Source organism: Canis aureus, chromosome 8, assembly GCF_053574225.1.
Source record: "Canis aureus isolate CA01 chromosome 8, VMU_Caureus_v.1.0, whole genome shotgun sequence".
Lineage (NCBI taxonomy): Eukaryota > Metazoa > Chordata > Mammalia > Carnivora > Canidae > Canis > Canis aureus.
In genome coordinates, this window is record NC_135618.1 from 68518390 (window position 1) to 68535339 (window position 16950).

The 16950-nt window shown below is 48.8% G+C and overlaps 1 protein-coding gene across 1 annotated transcript; it reads left to right on the plus strand.

Moving 5' to 3' along the window:
- The first annotated feature begins 13749 nt into the window (after positions 1-13749).
- COPS6 (COP9 signalosome subunit 6) lies at positions 13750-16711 on the plus strand. Its single transcript, XM_077907962.1, has 10 exons — positions 13750-14176; positions 14398-14523; positions 14717-14848; positions 15178-15266; positions 15359-15421; positions 15732-15779; positions 15857-15971; positions 16065-16157; positions 16250-16350; positions 16457-16711. The coding sequence occupies exons 1-10, from the start codon at positions 14053-14055 to the stop codon at positions 16595-16597; spliced, it is 1032 nt and encodes a 343-aa protein (XP_077764088.1). The 5' UTR covers positions 13750-14052; the 3' UTR covers positions 16598-16711.
- The last annotated feature ends 239 nt before the right edge of the window (positions 16712-16950 follow it).

The window sequence follows — 16950 nt, forward strand, 5'->3', positions numbered from 1 at the left end:
CAGAGACACAGGCAGAGGGAGAAGCAGGCCCCATGCAGGGAGCCTAACATGGGACTCCATCCCGGGTCCCCAGGATCACGCCCTGGGCTGAAGGCAGCAGCGTTAAACCGCTAGGCCACAAGAAAACCAAGGCCCACAGTGTTAAGTTAACTTACTCGATGTTACAGAATTGATGAGTAGTGGAGCAGGGATTCCGACCCAGGCAGGCTGGCTCCAGAGATTGAGCTCTTAATTACATTGTACTGCCTCTAAATGAAATGGGGGAACTCAAAGAAAGTTTCTTGTGTTCTGCTTTAGTTTCTAAGTAAGGGAAAACCTTGGGGAGATGCGAGCTATGTAGCAGTCACAAAAAGCTTCATGGAGGAAATGGCACTAAAGCCATTGAGATCTGAGCCTGAGATCAAGGACAGGCAAAACAGAGATAACCATTTCTCTTTTCATCCCAAACATGTGACTTTTCTTTCCCTCAAAACTCCCTCATATTCCTCTAGAATTCCTCTGTGTGGTACAATACTTAAGATTGTGGGCAGGTAGGAATCATTAAGACAAAACTGCTTGGCTGGAAACACACTTACCTCCACCAGCCCTGCCCACGTTTCTGTCTGCTTCATCATGATGTGGACCAGGATGAAAAGTACAGTGAAAAGGAACTTTAGATGGTCTCTTCTGAGAGGAAAAAAAAACAAAACAAGATGCAATCAAAGAGGGATACAAACCATAAGAAACTCTTAATCATAAGAAACAAACTGGGTTGCTAAAAGGGAAGATATGGGAGGATGGGGTAACTGGGTGATGGGCATTGAGAAGGGCACATGATGAAATGAGCACTGGGTGTTCTATAAGACTGATGAATCACAGACCTTAACCTCTAATAATACGCTGTATGTTAACTGATTGAATTTAAATAAAATAAAAAAGATTGGGTGTTCTGTATGAAGAAGCTGATGTACCATCAGAAGCATAGATGGTAACAAATGACAAAAAAAAAAAATGCTTTGTGAGCTACTTACATCACCTATCTTCTACCTGAATTGAGAATATAATTTTTTAGTAAGACTTACTGTTCTAATTACACCACAGAAAAACTTTACCACAGCAGCTGCATGTGACTCTTCATGTCTTACACCTGTTCAGGAACTGTCCTGGTGCCCTATTATAGGTTTCCATCACCTACCCCATGAGCTGGCATTAAGGACCGGTGAGTTCACCAGCCTCCCCAGGATCCATGCAGCATCTTCTCTCATGAGAACACTGTTTACTCTTCACCTTCCTGCCAACAACACTGGTGCTGTTCCCTCTGTTTGCAATGTCCTTCCCTGATTGCTAAAATCCTAGTATGTTAATATGGGTTGAAAGCATTCTAAATGGGAAGAGCAGCAACAGCTGTGGGCTCCCAGAGAGGAATGTGCTTGCTATGTTCCAGAAACAGCCAGGACATCACGATCTAGAAGGGTTGCATTTTGACAGTCAGATCAGGGAAGGAGTTTTCTCATACAGATCCTTGATCCTTAAACCAGTTGAAATTCTGATAGAAAATTTGGATACCCTTAATATACAAGGGTAACTGCTGGTGTGAATCTTTTCTTGTCAAGCCACACCTGACCCCACAGGCAGCCTTAACTAAGAAGCAGCCCGTGAAGAGCCAGGGTCCTCAATGTGAATCCTCCCACTGCTCCACCAAGGCTGGCCCCTTGGCAAAGGCTCTGCATGCTTTACTCCTGAGGTAATTGCTTGCTTGCTTGCTTGCTTGGGTTTCTTCGTGTGTGTGTGTGTGTGTGTGTGTGTGTGTGTGTGTGTGTGTGTGTTTAAATAACAACTGTAGGGGTGCCTTGGTGGCTCAGTGGGTTAAGCAGCTGCCTTCAGCTCAGGTCATGATCCTGGGATCCTGGGATTGAGCCCTGCATTGGGATCCCTACTCAGCAGGGGGCCTGCTTCTCCCACTGTCTCCTCCTCCTGCTTGTGCTGTCTCTCTCTCTGTCAAATAAATAAATACAATCTTATTTAAAATAAAAAAAAAGTAACCATTGTAATAATAGTTCGCCCATTTGAAGTGTACAATTCAATGGTTTTTAGTATTCAGAGCTATGCAGCATCACCACAATCAATTTGAAAACATTTTCATCACCCCAATAAGAGACCCTGTGCCCTTTGGAAGTCACTCCCATCTCCCTAATTCCCTTAGCCCCTAGCAACTTCCAGTCTACTTTTGTGTCTCTGGATTTGCCTATTCTGGACATTACATGTAAGTGGAATTGCCATGGCACAATATGTGGCCTTTTGTGTCTGGCTTCTTTCGTTTCTTGTGATGATGTCAAGCTTCATTTGTATATGTTGCCACGTGAATCTGTACCTCAATCTTTTAAATAGCTGCATGACACTCCATTATATGCATTTACCAGTCTGCTCATTCTTTCATCCACTGGAGGGCATTTGGGTTGTTGCCATGTTTGGGCTATTAGGAATAATGTTGCTATGAACGTTGTGTATCCGTTTTCTTGTGGATGTATGTTTTCATTTCTCTTGGGTATATATACTCAGGATGGGAATTTCTGGGTCAAATGCTTTATTTAACCTTTTGAGGGAATGCCAGACTGTCTTCCCAAATAGTTGTCCCATGTTACATGCTCATCAGCAGTGTATAGGCTTCTGATTTCTCTGTATCCTCAATGATACTTGTCACTATCCTTGTTATAGCAGTTCTACTGGGTGCGAAGTGGTCTCATTGTGGTTTGACTTGCATTTCTCTGATGGCTACTGATGAAGTGCATCTTTCCACTTGCTTACATCCATTTGTATATCTTTTTTTCTAAGGATTTTATGTATTTATCTGAAAGAGAGAGCATGGGGGGTGGGCAGGGGACAGAGGGAGAAGGAGAAGCAGATTACCTGCTGAGTGGAGAGCCCGCTGTGGGGCTCAATCCCAGCACCTTGAGATCATGAACTGAGCCAAAGACAGATGCTTAACCAACTGAGCCACCCAGGTACCCCCATTTATATATCTTTTTTGGAGAAATGTCTATTCAGATCCTTTGCCTATCTTTTAATTGGTTGGCTTTTTATTATTGAATTCTATGATATGTTCCAGGTTTAAGCTTTATCAAACATATCTGATTTATGAAAATTTTCTACCATTCTATAGGTTCTCATTTTATTTTCTTTTTTTTTTTTTAAAGGCTTTGACTGGCTCTTCAACTTTTTTTATTTATTTATTTATTTTTTTATTTATTTATGATAGTCATACAGAGAGAGAGAGAGAGGCAGAGACACAGGCAGAGGGAGAAGCAGGCTCCATGCACAGGGAGCCCGACGTGGGATTCGATCCCGGGTCTCCAGGATCGCGCCCTGGGCCAAAGGCAGGCGCCAAACCGCTGCGCCACCCAGGGATCCCTCATTTTATTTTCTTAATGGTGTCTTTGAAGCTGGAAGTTTTAATTTAGGTGATGCCCAGTTTGTCCATTTGTCTTTTGGTTCCTTATGTTTTGGGTGTCTGTATTAGCTAGGGTTCTCCAGAAAAACAAACAAGAGGATATATAGAGAGGGCGCCTGGGTGGCTCACTGGTTGAGCATCTGCCTTCAACTCAGGCTGTGATCCTGGGATCCTGGGATCAAGTCCCACATTGGGCTCCCCATAGGGAGCCTGCTTCTCCCTCTTCCTGTGGCTCTGCCTCTCTCAAGAATAAATAAATAAATTAATTAAAAAATAGGATATATAGAGAGATACAAAAGAGGGGATTTATCATGGGGATTCGCTCATGCAATTGTGGAGGCTGAGCTATGGCATGATATTCCATCTGCAAGCTCTAGAACCAGAAAAGCTCCTGGTATAATGCCCAGAGTCTGAAGGCCTGAGAAGCAAGGACAGCCCCGATGTCAGAGGGTAGAGGATGGATGACAGGGAGGGAGGGAAGAGAGGGAGAGAGAGACAGAAATGACCTGGTTCTCTGCTTTGTTGTCCTATTGGGGCCCTCAACCAGTGGGATGATGCCTCCTCACATTGGTGAGGTCAGATCTTCTTAGTCTATTTGAATGCTAATCTCTCTGTAACCACCCTCACAGACACACCCGGAAATAATGTCTTACTAGCTCTCTGGGCATCCTTTAGCTCAGTCACATTGCCACATAAAATTAGCCATCCCGGTGTCCCATCTAAGAAACACTTGCTGGTGGAAATGTAAAATGGTACAGCCATTCTGGAAAAGTTTGACAGTTTCTTATAAAGTTAAACATAAACATACAATATGACCAAGTCCCAATCCCAGGGATCTACCCTAGAGAAATGAGTTATGTTCACACAAAAACTTACACACTGATATTATAACAGCTTTATTCATAACCTCCAAAAACGGGTACAAGTCAAGTGTCTGGGTGGTCAGCGGATAAGTTATTAGTTGCAGTACATTGGGTGAGGGAAATACCACTTAGCAGTCAAATGGGATGAACTATTGCCCTGCAACAGCTTGGATGAATTTAAAAAGCATTATGCTGAGTGAAAGAAGCCAGTCTTAAAAAGTTGCATGCTGTATGATCCCATTTATATGACATTCTTGAAAAGGCAAAATTATAGTGATAGACATCGGGTCAGTGGTTGCCAGGGGTTAGAAGTGGAGGGAGGTTGTGTACTAAAAGGACTGGTGGGAGGGGATTTTTGATGGGGCCGATCTATAGGGGTTTTACAAATCTATACATGTGCTAAAGTTCATAGGACTGAAAAAAAGAAGAAAATCTCACTTTGTGTGATCATTTTTAAAAGTTTAAAAATATAAAGTAACAACCTCATGGATTGTTGGGTAGACAATCTATGTCCAGTGCACCAAACATGCATTCAGTTAATTTGGTGAAACAGGAAGCATGATGAATGGGAAAGGTGGGGCTGGCAGGCAGGGAAGATGGCTTGGGAAGCCCCAGGAGGGACTGGTCAGAAGGGTGCCGAGCAGTTAACAGGGACCCTCAGAGCCCGTGAGCATCCAGGAGAAGTCTCCTGACGTGGAGACCTGAGACCCATGCATGCATGGGGAGCCAGGGGCGTGGAGAACAGCTTGGGGACAGCCATGACAGCTCCTCCCCTGCCAGATGAGCCTCCAGACCCACAGGGCAGGCTATGTGTGTGACCCTCCCCAACCACCCTATGTCCGGGCAGTGTGGGACTAGTGCCTCCAGCCTCCTCTGACCCCAAAGGGCTGCAGACTGTGACTCTGGGTCTCAGGAGCAGGAGTACGGCTGGGTTTCTGGGTCAGAGGACACCACCACGTTGCCCAGGTAGGATCAGACGGTTGGGGTTGGGGCCTGCAATACTTCGGTTCCTTACACACCCCGACCCCCACCTGAGGGTGATTTCAATGCAAGTCTGAGAACCCTGACTTAAATCCTCTTTCCAGTCTGCTGGCAATCTGCAAGGCAGATGCCCCAATAAAGTGGGAAAGCCACAGTGTCCTCTTTTACCTGGTCTGTAAATCCACTTTTTTCTGTGCCACTTGCTCATAGAACATGCACCCACTTTTTAGAAGTTTCCGGACCCCTTGAATCCCAGCGGTCAGTGACTGTGAGCTCCCTCTCTCTCTAAACCCATCACCTCATGGCCGGACAAGCTGCCTTAAATGCTGGCAGTGGGCCAGGTTGGGGGAGGGGGGTCCCAGCCCTGGAGAAGAGAGGACAGCCAGGGCTGAGAGGCACATGGCCCAGGACAGCAGGACTTGCCAGTCCTCTAACCACCAAAGTAACTTTACCAGAGCAGGAAGAATGTCTCTGCTGGCCAACTTGGAGTCAACAGGCCTGAGAGCAAGGCCACCAGGGTCCGAGGTTGCGTGCGTACAGCGTTGGAGATGAGAACCCCTCTCCACCCCAAGAGGGACACGTGGGGAGGATCACGCTCAGAGGGCACGGGGGCTGGGAAGCAGCGGAGGTGTGCGGGTGCTCATGGAAAGCCCAGGAAGGGCTATGCCAGGGAGAGGAGATGAAGGCTGGACACGGTCAGCGGTCAGGAGGGGAAGCCACCGAGAGAGAGGTCTGGGCCGGCGGTCAGATTGTCTAGAGGTAAAGGCATGGCCTGGGAGGCAGCGGCCAGTCACAGAGGCGGGAATGCTCAGGAAGCAGCCGGGTGTTGCCGCAGAGGTTCAAGCATCATTATTCAGTTACTACGCATTGAGCGGCGGCCCAGGCCCTGCGGTAGGGCTGCAGGTACAGCAGGGATTGATCATGGGGATGGGCTCATGCAATTGCGGAGGCTAAGCTATACCGTGATATTCCACCCACAAGCTCTAGAACCAAAAAACTCGTGGTATAATCCAGTCTGCATCTAAAGGGCTGAGAACCTTGGCGGGTCACTGGTAAAATTCCCACCATCTGAAGGCCTCTCCTTTGTCACTTAGCTGTGACTGGAAAGGCGACAAGGACTTGGTGTATTTACTTAGTTATTTTGAGTCAGTGAAGAGCATAATGAACTCAAAATGTGATCAAGTCCTGGTGGAACTGAGACACTTTTTTTTAAGTAGGCTCTGCAGCCAGCATGGGGCTCAAACTCACGACCTTGAGATCAGGGGTCTCCTGTTATGACCAAGCCAGCCAGGCCCCCTGGAACTGAGACAGACTTTTATCCAATCAGATCCTTGACTCCTTGGGGATTACCTATCAAGCCACATCCTACTTCTCTTGACTTCACAGACTGTTCTCGGTATGCTATCTCACCACAAACCTAAGCAGATCCTTTGACGGAGAATTTAACTGCCACCGAGACTCTGTTCAGAAATGGTCCGTGTCTGCATGGAGCCAACACAACAGGTTCAAGAGTCAAATGTTCTTAGCTGACCCTCGACTTACTGTGAGTGACCCTCTGGCTAGTGACTCACCTTCTCTGAGCCTCAGTTGTTACTTCTGTGAACAGTAGTTACCAGATCAGAGTTTTGTGAGGCTTAAAAGCCAGCATGAGGCCAAGAGTTTGCCTAGAGGCTGCAAGGAATGTGTTCTCAGGACATGTTACTAACCATTCACATCAGTAGGAGGATCTACCAAGTGCAATTCACAGCTTAGGGAGACCCCACACAGGTCCTATGGTGTCTGTCTTTCTAGACAGAACGGACATCCCCCAAAACATTTTTAAAGAGCATTTAGACTCTTTCAGATTAATCTTGTCTGTTGTTTTAGCATACTTTTGAGCGGCAATAAGGCATCTTCTGTCTTTAACATACTCTACATTTCCTCAAAAGATAGACTCCATAGTTACAGAATAGGATTCAAGCATCTGTTAGCCTTTTTTTGTTTGTTTGTTTGTTTTACATAAAGAAGGGGGGGATTTGTTTCATACACCAAGCATGATGCACTTTTTTGGGTAATTTTAAAAATGTGGTAAAATTGGGCAGCCTGGGTGGCTCAGCGGTTTAGCGCCGCCTTCAGCCCATGGTGTGTTCCTGGAGACCCGGGATGGAGTGTCCTGCTCCCCCCCCCCCCCCGCCCCGCCCCCCTCCCACATCTGGCTCCCTGCTTGGGGCTTGCTTCTCCCTCTGCCTGCGTCTCTGCCTCTCCCATTCTCTCTCTCTCTCATAAATAAAATCTTTTAAAAAATTGTGGTAAAATATACTTAACATAAATTTTACCACCTTAAAAAAAAGATTCATTTATTTATTTGAGAGAGAAAGAGAGAGTGCATGAACACAGAGGAAGAGGGAGAAGCAGACTCCCCACTAAGCAGAGAGCCAGATGCAGGGCTCCATCCCATGACTCTGAGATCAGGACCTGAGTTGAAATCAAGAGTCCAGCTCTCAACCAGAGCCACCCAGGTGCCCTGCTAAGGTCCCTCTTGAGACAGAAGTTTCTTTCATACTGACCAAATGCATAGGGCCTCTGTCCAGTGTGGATACTGATGATGTGGCTGAAAGCAGTCTCACGTGTGTGCATATATAAGGTTTCTCTATAGCATGGCCCCTCTGGTGGCTGCTGAGAGCCCATCAAGGCGTAATGCTTTGTCACACCCAGCACAGTCCTAAGTTCTCTCTCCAGTGTGGACACACTGACGGGTGAGCAGACTTTTTTCATTGTTTGCTTTTATAAGGTTTCCCTTTAGTGTGAGCACCCTGACGTTTGGTGAGATCCCTGCTCAAACAGGTTTCCTCACACCCATCACACATGTTGGGCCTCTCTCAGATGAGAATGTTTTGGGGTGTGATAAGGTTTGAACCCTGGTAGAAGAATTTCCCACAACCCCTGCGTTTATAAAGCTTCTCTCCAGTGTGACTTCTCTGTTGTAGGCAAAGACTTACCAGTAACAGTTTCCCCCAAGGAATGCATGTGTAAGGTGTCTCCCCAGTGTGCAACCTCTGATGTTGAGAAAGCTATGAGCAATTCCTGAATGTTTTTCCCTGGGATGAATTCTCTGGTGTCAGTGAGGTGCGTTCTGCCTCAAGGCTTTCCCACAGTGGCTGCCCTTAAATGAGTTCTCCCTGTGATGGATTTTCCAGGGCTGAGTAAGGGCAGAGCACCCCGTGATTGCTCTCCTATGTTCATTAGCCACAAAGGGCTTCTCTCTGGCATGTTTTCTCAGATGCTAGAAGGTGGGGTTTCTGAGCAGATTTCCCCATACACTACATAAGAGGATTTCTTTACTTTGGGGGTTTTCTGATGCTTACTAATGACTGAGCAACCCAGTTTATTCTTTCTTCTTTCTTTCTTTCTTTCTTTCTTTCTTTCTTTCTTTCTTTCTTTCTTTCTTCTTTCTTTCTTTCTCTTTCTTTCTTTCTTTCTTCTTTCTTTCCTTTCTTCTTTCTTTCTTTCTTTCTTTCTTTCTTTCTTTCTCTCTCTCTCTTTCTTTTTTTCTTTCTTTCTTCTTTCTGGACTTATTTATTTACGAGGGGGATAGGGGCAGAGGGAGAGAGAATATTATGCAGACTCCACATTGAACACAGAGCCCAAGTGGGGCTCAATCTCACGACTCTGAGATTACAACCTGAGCCAAAACCAAGAGTCAGATGCCCAACCGACTGTGCCACCCAAGTGCCCCCCAAATTAACTCCTATAAGATCTTTCTTTTTTCTTTTCTTTAGTATTTATTTATTTATTTTTTTAAGTAGGCTCCATGCCCAGTGTGGGGCTTGAACTCATGATCTCATGATGGAGAGTTTCACACTCTACCAACTGAGTCAACCAGATGCCTCATAAGATCTTTCTTCCTATGGGATGTTGACATTTCTGTCAGCTTTGTAATGATTACAGGCTTTTTCCCCAGTGGGGGAGGAGGAGGTTTCTATGGACGATTGTTGCTTTGCTAGAACAAGACCTGGGGAAAGGGGATACTTTTCTCTCTGTCTTGTGGAATTTTGCTATTTCTAAACAGCTCGTAGATTAGGAATAGTCAACTCTTCCATTTATATCTGCTGCTTCATGATCACCACCTCCTGGAGTACTCAGTTTATCCTTGGTTGTCAATTTTTAGCCTAAGATAACAAATTGGAAGGTAAATGCCATTAATCTCTGTGGTAAAGAAAAGAAACATTCCACAAAAAGTCTAGAATGATTTACACAACTATGAGATAAATGGGCAGGCAGCCCGGGCATTGGAGGCAGACAGAGCCTCAGCGAGAATTCTAGCTCCACCACTGAATTGCTTGGAGGCCCTGAGTCTCATGTGTGAAATAGGGATAGAAACTATATTCTACCTAGTTCACAGATTTTTTTGGATACAGAATGTGTGTGAAAGCCACAAGCACTGTACGTGACATACTTATTCAGTAAACAGTAGCTGGTGTCATCTTCCAAAAGCACTTGCTGGGGGCATCTGGCTGGTTCAATCAGTAGAGTGTGTGACTCTTGATCTCAGGGTTGTGAGTTCGAGCCCTACGTTGGGGGGAGAGGTTACTTAACAACAACAACAATAGCAACAACAAGAAGCACTTGCTAAGTACATTCTCCTTCGCACATAGGTCAACGTGGGTTTCTGGCAGCTGCCCAGAAGAGGAAGAGATTTTAACAAGAACGCCCATGGGGCACCTGGGTGACTCAGTGGTTGAGCGTCTGCCTTTGGCTCAGGTCATGATCCTGGGGTCCTGGGATCCAGTCCTGGGATGGGGTCCCACATTGGGCTCCCCACAGGGAACCTATGTCTCCTCCTGCCTCTTTCATGAATAAATAAAATCTTTAAAAGAAGAAGAAGAAAGCCCTTGTGTCCCACACTCATAATCAACTTAACTTCAATGTTCTTAATGCTTCCATTCTCGGCTAACTGCATCTCCCCTAGGAAGATATGTTACCTCCAGCCATGGCCTGCCTTACTTATCCCTGCCTTCACATCCCTGGCCCAGCAACCAGCTCATAAACCACATTTGGTCACTACCTGTGGTCTCTGGGTGACAGAGGAATGTTATCAACACGTTGGAAGCAATTTGGAGTAGTGGAGAATAGCCAGTTTGATAGAAGAAGAAAAACAATTGCAAAATAAGAGTCATATCCTACTTTCAATTAAATCTGTCCCTAAAATAGATCTTGCCATTATTTCAAGATACACCACCAGAGTAAGTTACATAATGGCCACCCGAGGGTGTCAAACTCTAATCCCTGAAACTTGTTATTTTATTTGGAAAAAGGATCTTTATAAATCTAATTAAGGAATTTGAGATGAGATTAGCCTTTTATTTTTAACTCTGGGGAAACTGAACCTAGAGCTCTTGTTGCTTGATCCCACTGATGTGTCACTCCTCTATCACAAGAACTAGGAAGATATTCATAGAAGAAATGAAGGCTCAGAGGATTGTTGACTATGTTGGTTCAGGAGGAAAATCCCCTTAAGGTAATAATGGTGACTAGAAGGAGCTCAGCTGGGAAAAAGGACTCCAGCAGCCAGACCTCTGTCCTGTATCTATATTTTCACCCTAATAACAGAAACCAAAGAACTAAAAAGAACCTTCAGTTTTCAGAATAGGTATTATAAATTATTTACTGGAAAGGAGTCCAGAAAGACACAATCTACCCAGAAAGTCAGGAGGTACCACCCCTCCCCAGGTGAGCCAAGAAGGTACTGAAATGTGGCTGCTGACTCTGGAGCAAAAGGCCAAGGAAAAAACAAAGAGCCTGAGGGGTCAGTTTCCCTGGTGCCTCCTCCACTGGGCCCTGTCTTCCTGGTCTGGAGATCAGTGAGGTCTCCTGCTGGTTGTCGCTGCAGCCCCTGACAAGCACGCAAGATTCCTCAGTCCTTGTTCCTGTAGGAGAAGACGTGCCTGAATCCAGCTGCTGGGGTCTGGACAAGGTTTGCAGTGGAGAAACGAGGCTCAAGCGATCTTGCGTCGGGCCCCGTGTCTTTGCTGCTTCTGTACCTAAATATATAAGTAGGAACTGGTGGGTACAAGTGTTAGAGGGGATTCTCCCTTCAGGGACTGCTGTCTGTAGAGGGTCACAGTGGGACCCGCCGATCTCGCAAGGTAGAGGAGGAGAAAGGGAAAACACAGTTTTACTCAAAAGCGGGGCCAGTGTAGGCAGGGAGGGCATTTCTCCGTGCAACAGCGCCACCTGCGGGACACAGCCGCCGGGCACACGACGCTGAAGAGCTCCGGACCCAGGAAGCTTCAATTCTATAGGCCTGATAGCTCCGTTGGGGTGAATCAAGTCAAAGCTGATGAATAATAAGATGCGGAGAGCCTAGAAGGCCTCACTAGTAAGCCAGGAATGGTATATTTAAGAGCACAGTGGGTCTGGTCCAAAAGGGGTTTTATATGAAGTGGTGCTACTGCTTTGGAAGAAACCTGAAACCAAGGGGTGGATTAGTACGGACCAGAAGTCTCCGTTTCCCCTGAATGCCTGGGCTGAGTTCCCTGATGGCTCAGCTAAGGTGAATTCTGATGGGGCCCATGGGGCGGGGGTCTGTTGCTGCCCAGCTTCAGGCAGGGCCAGCCACACAAAACAGAAAGCCAATGTCACGGCTCTGCTCAGTGGGCAGAACTCAAAGCTGTTCTCATCATAAATCAGGCCAGTAGTCCTCCCCACCCCTCCACCCCGAGCCCCAGGAGCCTAGTTACATTTCACTGACTTGGGCTGTTGGCCAGTGGCCTGGCTGCCTGGTTTGCCACTTGAAATGACAGGGAAGATTATAGGCACATGCTTTGGGGCAGTGAACACACCTTGGCTCTGGCAGTTGAGTCACTCGTGCGCATGCCTGTGGCGGGGACCTGGTCTCTGATAAGGCCAGCACTTTTAAGATGCTGATCAAGCCTGCACTGTCCAGAAGCTCCCTCTCGTGCTTAAATCAACTCCATTGAACCTTTGACACCTTCTAGAGGCTCTCTTGGTGCTGATGTCCCTGTACAGTCTAGTCTGGTCCCCTGATTGAGGCCACATCATTATGGCCCTTGAAACTAAGATGTGTCATGTTTTCAATTTTGCAGACCATCTACAGTCTGACATTGGGGTGCACAAAGCTCTTTCTCACAAAATCTACCTAACAATGGGTCAGTAGTTAAGGTGTCGGATGGACATTCTATGCTCCCTGCCATCCACAGCATCTGAGTGCCAAGGGCTGGAACGACGTCCTCCAAATCATTCCTACCTCTCTTACTTCCTCTTGGTCCACGGACCTTAGTAAGGCATCCTGGTTGCTAAATGTGGCTGTCCCCTGAATGTGTTTGTCTCCTCCTGGTTGGTCTTGACCAGAGGGTACTGATCAGGATGGAAGGAGGGCTTTCTAGACTTGTTCTGAAAATTAAAGATTTTGCCCTGACCATTCCTTGGAATGACACTTCTCCCTGTCCTCCCTCTCCCCACCCCATGCCCACCCCAGGCCATCCTGGTTGCAGGCAAAAGGGAGCCTAGCAAACTCCAACTTAATTTTATTTCGGCCACCAGGATTCTCTTCATGGACTGACATAATTCTGGATCATAAAGACAATGACCATTTGATTGAGGGTGCTGCTCTCCAGCTCCCCCACAGTGGGCTGCGTGTGCTATGGCGGGCTGAACAGTGGCCCCCAAATACAGCCAGGTCCCAATCCTTGGAACCTGTGAATGTTACTTTACAGGGAAAAAGAGATTTTGCAGATCTGATTGAAGTATGAATCTTCGGATGGGGAGATTATCGTGGATTTATGATTAAGGATCTTCAGATGGGGAGATTATCCTGGGTTATCCCAGTGGGCACTGTATATAATGCCAGGTGTCTTTATAAGAAAGAAGCAAGGAGGGGTTTTATCGCACAAGGCGATGTGACTACAGAAACAGAGGGACAAAGAAAAAGATTTGAAGATGCTGCTAAAACACTGGAACTGAAGGAAACTGGAACACATTTCCTGGTACCTGCTGGTTGCGGGCACTGGAGTGGGCTCTGCAGGCTCAAGGCACAGGTCTTCACCTGCTTTCTGAGAGCTTTCACTTTGGATGTGGCACAGGCATACACTGAAAGAACCAGCTAGACAAATGGGTAGGGGAGCAAGGGGGAGTAAACGCAGTGCACAGCGACGTGCTTGGGCGTAGGAGTGGGGAGGGGTCGGAGTGGGCTGGGTTTGTCCCAAGCGAGTTTTGAAAGGCTGCTGGAGATGGAGGATAGAGGGAGGCCGGGAAGGGCTGGAGTGCTGGGCACGTTCCTAGTATGTAGGTAATACGGTATTTGCAAGGAGGAAAGGACACGCCGGTGAACCATTCGCGACCAGGTTTCACCTCAGATTATCCACTCAGTGAAATACCTATTTAGGTCCTTGGCTGTCGGGTTGGACGCGGCAGAGGCCCGCACGTGGGCGTGGGGCATACGAAGGGAACCGCCAGGGGAGCCGGCGCGGCTGAAGCACGAGGACCGAGGGCCGGGTGGCAGGCAGGGTCCTGACCCTGCGGGGCCTTGCACGCCATGGCCCGGGCGCGGATCTTGTTCTGAGGGCAATAACGTGGTTCTTCATTAATTCTGCAACAGTCTTAGGAACTGGGCCGTTTTATCCCAGTTTTACTGACGAGGACGGTAAGGCTGGGAGCGCGCAGGGTGAAGTAATTTGTCCCAGATCTGCCCCCGCCGCAAGCGCGAGGCGGGACCGGGTCTTCCGAAGTCCACCGGCTCCGGGGCCGCCCGCCCCACCCGCCGAGGCCCCGCGCCCACTGAGCATGCGCCGCTGGCCTACGGAAGCCGACGGGGAGGGGGCGGGGCCGAGGCTGGCGGGCGCGGGGAAAATGGCGGCGGCGGCGAACGGGACTGGAGGGAGCAGCGGGATGGAGGTGGATGCGGCAGGTAACGGGCCTCGCGGAGGCGGCCTCTGGTGACGCCCCCCGGGGAGCGACAAGGCCCCCCTGGACTCCCGGGAGGAGTCAGCAGTCGGGACGGCGATCCCGCCCCCTGGACTAACTTGCGGGAGGGATGTATGGCTCCGGCTCTGCCGTCTCCCGCTCGCAGCTCCGGGGCAGAACGTGCGGCCCCGACGCTCACTCGTCCTCCTTTTCCTCCACCCTCAGTAGTCCCCAGCGTGATGGCCTCCGGCGTGACGGGGAGCGTCTCCGTCGCTCTTCATCCCCTCGTCATTCTCAACATTTCAGACCATTGGATTCGCATGCGCTCCCAGGAGGGGCGGCCTATGCAGGGTGCGTGCTGGGCGTCAATCTCCAACCTCCTCTCCTTGGTCACCTGCCCCAAGTAGGGGTCTTTGCCCCCGCCCTTCCTGAGGCCAGTCCCCCCTCCCCAGGTCACCGTGTCTCCAGCATTGCGTTCCCACTGACCTCGACCCAGGGACCGGATTCTTAACCCTCCTGTTTTCCGTGTCGCTCTCTCCCCCAGTGATTGGGGCGCTGATCGGGAAGCAGGAGGGCAGAAATATCGAGGTGATGAACTCCTTTGAGCTGCTGTCCCACACCGTGGAGGAGAAGATTATCATTGACAAGGAGTATTACTACACCAAGGAGGAGCAGTGTGAGAGGGGGATAGACTCGGGGGTGAGGAGTGGGAGTGAGAAACAAAGGCAGAGTGGGGAAGATGGAGAGTGATGGGGGAAAATAGGAGAATGGGACAAGAACTGTGTTTGTGTGAGGAGAGTATCACAAAGGATCTCAGAAAAGGAACAGTTTAGGTACCCACCCCCCAGGCAGTAATAGATGAGAGAAGATAGAAGGGAATAATTATTGAGAACTGAGCCAGGAGTTGAGCGGGGAGGGGAGAAGCTGATGAAAAATATACCAGGAGTTTCCAATGAAGGGAGGGTGATTTAAAAAGAATGATACCCTGTGCTCTTTCCTCTGCAGTCAAACAGGTGTTCAAGGAGCTGGAGTTTTTGGGTTGGTATACCACCGGGGGGCCGCCTGACCCCTCTGACATCCACGTCCACAAGCAGGTACACATGCATGCTGGTGCATGCTGGGGCAGGGCTTGAGCAGGGGAGGGAGAAAGATGGGCATTGACACCCACATCCCCATTCCCTTCCAGGTGTGCGAGATCATCGAGAGCCCTCTCTTTCTTAAGTTGAATCCTATGACCAAGCACACAGATGTGAGTAATACTGACCCCATGCCCACTTAGGCACGGTGCTGGACAAGCATGACAATCTTACCCTCCTCCCCTGCTGTGCTTTACATCTCTGTTGGGCTGAATCTTCACTTGAGGTGAATTCTCCGCTCAGCAGCTGTGTGACTTTAGGTTAATCATTTAATCTCAGAACTGCTTTTTGCCCTATGTATAAGGTGGGGGTTAGCCTTACTTCAGTGGGCCCTTGGGAAGATTGACTGGGAAAATCTGCAGAAGAGCCAGTACGGTAGCCCAGGTGCACTTGATGTAAGAGCTCTCTCCCGTTGCTTTACAGCTTCCCGTCAGTGTTTTTGAGTCTGTCATCGATATAATCAATGGAGAGGTAATGCCCTGCCTTTCAACCCCGCGGTCCTGCTCCTTGGCCTTTCCTGCTCCTGACTCTGCTTTTGTGCCCTGTAGGCCACGATGCTGTTTGCGGAACTGACCTACACTCTGGCCACAGAGGAAGCTGAACGCATTGGCGTCGACCACGTGGCCCGAATGACAGCCACAGGCAGCGGCGAGAACTCCACAGGTAAGGAAGACTGGAGGTGTTTCCTCAGCAGTGGGGGGTGGAAAGCGTGGCCAGGTGCGTTTTCAACCTTGGCCTCTCCCTGTCTCCCCCCAGTGGCCGAACACCTGATAGCACAACACAGTGCCATTAAGATGCTGCACAGCCGGGTCAAGCTCATCTTGGAATATGTCAAGGCCTCTGAAGCGGGTAGGACAGGCGTCTCCCTGGCACGCCTACCACTTTTTCTCACTCCTGAGGGTGACCTCATCCGCATTAATGCAGTCCTTCTGTGCCTTTAGGAGAGGTTCCCTTTAACCATGAGATCCTGCGGGAGGCCTATGCTCTGTGTCACTGCCTCCCTGTGCTCAGTACAGACAAGTTCAAGACAGACTTTTACGATGTGAGTCTAAAACCCAGGCTGGGGACGTGGGGTTTGTACATCATGTCTGCACGCAGGACCCGGGACTCAGACATTCCCTGGGCAACTGGTTTTCTGTTCCTTCCAGCAATGCAATGACGTGGGGCTCATGGCCTACCTTGGCACCATTACCAAAACCTGCAACACCATGAACCAGTTTGTGAACAAGTTCAACGTCCTCTATGACCGACAAGGCATCGGCAGGCGGATGCGGGGGCTCTTCTTCTGAAAGGGTACTTGAAGGGACGATGCACAGGTTGGACAGTGGTCCCACAGGGGAGGGGCATCACACTCCCTTAGAGAAACCTCCTGTTGATAATAAAAGAGGAGCAGCCCCTCAGCACCCCTTGCAGTGGCTCTGTCCTCTCTGTTGGGCACCACACGGCTTTCTCAACTCGGATCTTGAAAGGAGGCCCTTGGTTCCAGCCTTGCTCGGCAGGACAGCCTGATTAGGAACTCTGTGCCACTTGAGGTGACCCCCTGTCCTGTCAGGTGGATGCATCTATACTGGGCCAAAGGCTGCCTGCTTCCACCCAGGCGAGCTCTGTTCTCTAATGTCTCCCAGTGCAGAGACCAACCATA